The sequence below is a fragment of the Zingiber officinale genome, chromosome 2B (genome assembly GCF_018446385.1).
Source record: "Zingiber officinale cultivar Zhangliang chromosome 2B, Zo_v1.1, whole genome shotgun sequence".
NCBI lineage: Eukaryota > Viridiplantae > Streptophyta > Magnoliopsida > Zingiberales > Zingiberaceae > Zingiber > Zingiber officinale.
The window spans coordinates 53,138,735-53,145,859 of NC_055989.1; the positions used below are offsets into that span (position 1 = coordinate 53,138,735).

The 7,125-nt window shown below is 50.3% G+C and overlaps 1 protein-coding gene across 1 annotated transcript; it reads right to left on the minus strand.

Annotated features, from left to right (window-relative positions):
* Positions 1-1,144: 1,144 nt before the first annotated feature.
* On the minus strand, positions 1,145-4,103 carry LOC122045645 (wall-associated receptor kinase-like 20). Its single transcript, XM_042605958.1, has 3 exons — positions 3,067-4,103; positions 2,941-2,988; positions 1,145-2,531 (listed from the first exon to the last, which is right to left on the minus strand). Exons 1-3 carry the CDS (start codon positions 3,881-3,883, stop codon positions 1,462-1,464), a joined length of 1,935 nt encoding a protein of 644 aa, XP_042461892.1. The 5' UTR covers positions 3,884-4,103; the 3' UTR covers positions 1,145-1,461.
* Positions 4,104-7,125: the final 3,022 nt, after the last annotated feature.

Consider the following 7,125-nt stretch of genomic DNA (forward strand, 5'->3'; position numbering starts at 1 on the left):
CGCCACGTTGCTGCTGAGAGTTGCTGACAGGATGTCGAGAGCTACAACACTAACTCAGAGTGGATGCCGAGTCCAGCAGAGTGCTGTCTCTTTAAAACAGATCCGGCCCCTCCAAGGTGCTCAGAGGATTAGGTGGACGTCTGTTTTACAGGATAAAACGGCAAGATCACAAGCACAACCGAGCACTAGTTGTCGTGACGATCTGAACTAGATCCGAAAACTATCACTATTTCTGTTGAGCAAAAGAAGTGCACAACAGAAGGGAAAGAAACATGGGGATTCAAGGAGGAAGAGAAGCACGTGCTCACTTGTGCTCTTCTCACACAAAGCTCACAGATCACTTAAGTTTTTTCTTTGCTTTTGCTTCAATCCTCTCACTGGTCTTATATAGACCTTTGTTGCAAGCCTATGTTCTGCTTGCAAGCACAACGAGCAAGCCACGTTGCCAACAAGCATGCCACAACGTGGCTTGCATGCAAGCTTGCCACGTGTTGTGGCTTGCTTGCAAGCTTGCCACGTGGTGAGCAGGCAAGCTTGTCACGTGGCGTGCAGGCAAACTGACGACCTTCCTTGTCTTGTATGCTAGCCAACAAGTTGTCTTACACGGATATATCATGTCCTGACTGATTTTACAAGCAATGGGGTTCATAAAAAGACTCCTCGGATTGATGTCATCCGGACCCTGAATTCTCACCCCCTTTGTTCTGAATCAACCGGAAGGTTTCACTTTCTTTGTAGGACTGAAACTCACATTTCGTATTTCCATTCAAATTTTTCCAACATTTATATATAACTATAGACCGATTATGCTGGACCTCTTCCTCTTAGGATGAGCGCAATCATCTCCTATGATACGCTGACGCATCATCTCCTCGAGGTATATGGTTTGATCGGACCCATGTATTGCAGAACAGATCATCAATGCTGTAGAGTTATCATGAGGTAGATTCTTCCTAATCGATTCTGCCGTTAAGGACTCTGCCACATCTCTTCTAAAAATCTATTTTTTTATTTATGTCTGAGATGAATGGCATCCTCTTTTGTTTGATCTGGCCCTTCTATCCGGGCAGTGCGCAATTACCACGCCGTGCATATCCCGAATGGATATATCGAGATATCAGTATGAAACAAATGTTGTCTCTCATGAAGGAAAAAAGAAAATCCTTCCAGAAAGCAATATAGCAATATATTATTGAGGAATTGAGTTCCCCTTCGTATTACTCAGAAAGTTGAGAACAAAGTCTATGAAAGCTCTTGAATAAAAGACTTTAATTTTGAGCTCCTTTCACTTCAACCTAGCTAGACACGGACGGAATCATTCTGCTTGTCTAATTCAGCTCTATATTCCAGAGTCCAGACGATAAAGACGCCAACGCGCAGAGCTATCAGCAACGCCAACAGAGTAATTAAACATTCAGAATTTAGCATTCTTACTTACCTCTGATGAGGTAGTACTAAGCATTAATGCTGTGATGGTGTTCCGCCGTGCATGGCGGCTTCAAGAATGCTAATGATATACTCGATCTCCTCTGTCACCTCCTTCATCGACGGCCGGTTCTGCCTCTTCTCCTCCAGGCATCCCATCGCCAGAAAACCCAACGCCTTAATGGTGTCCAGCTCCACCTGGCTCGCCCCCTCTTTCAGCACCCCCTCCACCGCTTCCATCAGTTTCTCCTCATCCACCTTCTGGCGGACGTGTACCGCCAGGTTCACGTCATCCTGCCCTCGCCCAAAGTCGATCGCCTTCTGCGACGTCAGAAGCTCCAGCAGCACCACCCCGAAGCTGTACACATCGCTCTTGTCGGTCAGCTGGTAATTCCGGTAGTACTCCGGGTCGAGGTAGCCCAGCGTCCCCTGTGCGCAGGTAGATAGGTGGCTCATCCCCGGCTCCGCCAGCCGGGACAGTCCGAAGTCCGACACCTTGGCGTTCAGCTTCTCGTCCAGCAGGATGTTGCTGGACTTGACGTCGCGGTGGTAGATGGGTGGCACGGCGGCGAAGTGCAGGTACGCGAGGCCCTCGGCGGTCTGGCGGGCGATGGCGAGGCGGCGGCTCCACGGCAGCGGCGGGTGGAGGCCGTGGAGGTGGTCGTACAGCGTGCCGTTGGGGATGAACTCGTAAACCATCAGCGGCTGGTCGAGGTCGACGCAGCATCCAAGGAGTCGCACCAGGGAGCGGTGGTTGACCTGCGACAGCACGCGCACCTCGTTAAGCACCTGGTCCGTCGACTTGGTGTTGCCGACCTTGGCACACTTGACGGCGACGGGCGTGCCGTCGAGAAGTGCCCCCTTGTACACCTCGCCGAAGCCGCCGGAGCCAAGCAAATTCTCGGAGGCGAAGTTGTTGGTGGCCTTCTTGAGCTCCTTGGCCGTGAAGTGCTTGGCGGAGCGGCTACTGGGGTTGTTGGAGTTGAGGATGTCCTGGCGTTCCTTGGCCAGCCGCTTCCGCGCCTCGAGGATGCGCTGCTGCCGGCGGTAAAGCAGGAAGCCGGCCGCCATCATCAGCAATCCGACGCTCACGCCGGACAGCAGCCCTGATTCATTTCACCCCGAAGGAATCGTCCAACACCAAGTCAATAACAGCAACACTTAACTAACTTAGCCAAACCCTTCGTGTAGCATCTCAAAATCTTACCCCACAATGTTTGACTTAAAAATTAAAGTCAGAATTCAAGACTTAAGGATCAAATCAACGACGGGCTCATTAATTATAAAATGAACATGATAATTATAAAATTCAGGAAGCATTTCAGAAAAATCTAACAAACATTAATTGTTAGTAGATTGCACATAAAATGATAATTTCGAAATATGAAGAGGTATTTTTTAAAAATAAACTTGAGGGAGTGTATAATGCATTTTTCCAAATTTCAGATTTTGTGCCTTAATTAATCAAATGGTTTAAGGTTAAATATAAAACAGAGAGAATGGAAGATGATTAACCTGCGATTAGAGGAGCACGGTTTGATCCGCCACCGGAATTCGTGACATCTGTGGAAAAATTAGTTTAGCCGTCGTCAGAAGATCGAGATTAAAATTAATTAGTTGTTGTTGCAGAGAAGAACGCACTGTTGACGCAGGCGCCGGAGATGGGGTCCCACCGTAACCCAGCGACGCAGAAGCACCGCCGGAGGCCGCTGCCCGAGGTCGGATCCGGGCTACACGTGACGCTGGCGCCGCCCTGGCAGTCCGCCTGGGTGGCGCATAGCGGCTCCCTGGGGGAGGCCCACTGGAGCTCCACCCCGGAGGAGTTCACCCACTGGTCCACCGGCGCCGCCGCGTTCAGGTTCACGAAGCTCCGGTAGGCGCTGCAGCCGGTTTCTCTGGTGCGGATAGAGTAGGAGGTGGAGGAGCCGCCGGCGACGAAGGTGCAGCAGATGGGGAGGGAGCGACAGGAGGCTGCGTCGGTGCTGGCGTTGGCGTAGACGTGACAGAGGCTGTTGGTGGAGCAGTTGAGCGGGGAGAGGAGGAGGCTGGGGGTGCAGTTGAAGAACATGATGGTGTTGCTGCTGGTGACGTTGAAGGGGAGCGTGCTGTTGAGCTGGATGCCCTGAAAAGGGAGGTCGGCGGAGACGCAGGAGGCGCCTCCGGAAAGGAAGGGAGCCGGACGGATGACGAGGCGCTGGGTGGAGGGGGAGATGGCGGCGATGGGGTAAGAGGAGCCGTTGACGGAATCGAAGAAGAGGACGCTTCCGGCGGAGTCGCATCTGACCCTGTACGAGGGGTCGCCGCATCCAGAAGCGGTGCTGAGGGGGAAGGGAACGGGCGTGGAGCCGCAGTCTGGGCACTGCTGGCCGGTTGCTTCTCCGGCTAGGAGGAAGAGGAAGAGGAGGAAGAAGGGCGTCATCTTGTCCAGATTGGCAGCTAAGTGAAGGACAGGAGGCATTAATGGCGTCGACTAAAAAACTGCGGAAATCTGAAAGGATCCGGTGGAGGATTGATCTTGCCTGGGCTATTTAATTAGGGTTTGGATTGGATCACTGAATTGGATGATCACGGTGACCGTGGAAAATTTTGAGTGGTGTTTGACTGATAATGTTGTTTTGACCTCATCCGTTGACAATAAACTTGAGTTCTCACAGCTATTGCAGGCGTCGCCGTCGATTCGTGGGTGTAAAGAATATGACAGGCAATTGTTATGGTCAAAGAACAACGGCTTGACTCAAGTTAAGCAGGTTTCCCCGGGAAAAGACATCTAGAAGCTTCGACGGAAAGATCCGACCGTTCGGAGTCATATTCATATTCGTTTTTAACATTTTAAGTGCTTTACAACTGTCAAATATGTTTAATAAAAGTATTTAATAATTTTAAAGATTGAGCTAGGTTGCCCTTTTATCCCTTTAAGACTGTCTACGTTTTTTTAAAAAAAAAAACATGTCTAAATATAATCACTAAATATCATTTTTTTTATCAAATATATTTAATTTTAAGTTATGTCAAATAACGAGCCTTGTATTTTAAAAATAATTTAAATATCAATTAATTTTAAAAATAGTTTTTCTTAATTTATCTGTTGAATAAAAACAAAACACGAGTTGTGCACAAATGTGACGTAGAAATCTAATCGGGATGACACGGCAATAAAAATCCATCATGCACCATAGAGGAATGATGTTAAAACTTTCTCCACCTGATATAGCCTTCTCCTTGTGACTTAGCCAAATCTGGGAAGCATAACATCTATCAAAGGACTCATCGAAAATTACCCGACGAGTTCTCTCCGATTTCTAAATCATCATAGAGCTTCAAATTGCTGAAATCATGGACCTACCATGGCTTATCACAGTATATTTTAACTTTCAACTTTCCCTCGTTGATAAAGGAGGGGTAGATATCACATCATATGCTATAATTTTAAGTTGCACTCATGATCGAGGTTGAAGAACTACACTCCACTGGATGCTAATTTACCTGAACCAATAGACACATAGTATGCAAACTTGATCGAGCATAGTTAATAAGTTATGGTTAGAGTAAGACAGGAGCAGCATTGCAGAATTTAGATCTCTTAAGGTTTTCTCAGTTCATGCCTCATGCATAGTCTCCCTTTTGGAAACCCGAACACATCAAGCAAAACCTTTCAAGTTCTACAACATATGGACGACACATCCTAGTTTCAATCAACATGTGGAGGATAATTGAGATCATGCAAGCACATGGATTACAACTAGCACAGCTCAATATAAGGTCAAGAAAAAACTTACATTGCAAAAGACAGGGCACTTTGGCAACTCAACCATCAAAGTTATCAACATATCCAAAGGGGCAACGTTACATCTAGAGAAAATACAACAAAGAGGTCTACATCAAGGATGTATGGATGACAAATACTAGGTGATCCGGTCCGGAAGCCGAGTCAGACGGACCGTCGGGGGAGGTGGATGAAATGTTGACGAAGTCGCGACGTCCCGGAGGGGGTGTGCTGAGATGACTCCTGTGTTGACCAAGTCTTCAAAAGTCCTCTGATCAACGCTACCTGCAGCCAGTGACCGGGTTGACCCGACCCCCGGTACCCCGATACTCGAGGCAGATCCAACGAATATATGAGTACAAGACTAAGCCATGAAATAATGAAAATGCACATGGAATATGAACGAGGAACGTACCCTGGCCCAGGGGGCGCCCTCGGATGGGACGTGGCTCGAGTTGTCACGACCCGGAAGAATAGATGACTCCGATCATGCTGGAGAGCTGGATCTGACGACGAGATGCAGAACGCGGCACGGGCCCGGAAGATGACACGTAGACCGGGATAAGACACGGGTACGCAGACCGGGATAAGACACCGGCACGCAGGCCAGGACAAGGCACCGGTACGCAGACCGAGATAAGACACTGGCACGCAAGCCGAGACAAGGCATCGGTACGCAGACCGGGATAAACTATCGGCACACTGACCGGGATACAACATCAGTACACAGACAAGAATACAACATAAACACACGAGTCAAAACACAACCACCTCCCGAAGGTCGAAATACGACGATGGCTCGAAGGCTCGACCAGTGCCGAAAGCGCACGACGACGTGGATCGGATACCGGATCGACGTCAAAATTGTACGTCAGTGTGGATCGGAGCATGACAACCGCTGTACCGTCAACGAAGCCATAGATCAGCCGACGGCTGCTGCTAGGGTGCACTGGGAAATGGAGGAGGGCGACGACCCGAGCCAACTGTGGGTGCTCGAAGCCGGTGGTCGCCATGTGAAGACGAGGAAGAGGGCAGTGGCTGCTGGCGTCCACAGTAGTGCTCACAATGGCGTCGGTGCGGAAAGAGGCAGTGGTCTGCCCGACAACGGCGTAGCGAGGAGGAAACGAAGAAGGGCAGTGGTCTGGCCGGCGGTGGTGCTAGCTGAGAGAAGAGAGGAGGTGGAGGAGAGGAACGACTGTGAACTATCTGATGATGACGTCGCAAGGAGCAGCTGGAGAGGAGCCATGGCCGGTCCGGCAGCAGCAACGTTGCGGGGAGGAGAAGAAGTGACAGTCAGTAGCCGTCGTCGGCACCGGCGAGGAACCCGGCAGGAGAAAAGGCCCCTTCCGTTGGCTTCTCTGGCGGCGGCCTCCCATGCACGAACGAACCCCCTTTTCTTTCGGTTCACAGCGACTATAGGAGGAGCAGTGGGAGAGGAACGGTGGTCGATTGTCACCGGCGTCGCGAGGCGGATGGGGAGAGAGGAACACCGGCCTTTCCGACGGTGGCGACGTGAGGAGCAGAGGGAGAGAGGAGAAGGTGACGGCGCGTGTAAGCAGGGAGAGGAGGAGAGGAGGTGTGACGGCCGGCGATGGCATCGTCTCCGGCGAGAAGCATGAGGAGGAAGGAGGAGTTGGCGACGGCCAAAACACGAACCAAAAACCTTCCCCCTCTCTGCATGCTACAATACTCTCTTAAAACCCTCTCTCCTCATTTTCCTAAACTGCCCCTCCCTTTCCTCCTATTTCCTCACCTGCCCTAAACCATATCCACGTCACAAGCCTCCCCTTCAAGTCTAGTCGAAGGAGGCGCCAGTCCGACTGTCTAGACCCAGCCAAATGAAACACGGAATCGCTACTGAATGCAAAATCATATCGCGAGGTTGTCATATAACGTCGAACGAGTAGTTGTGGATGACGGGTACCTGGCAGAGCGAC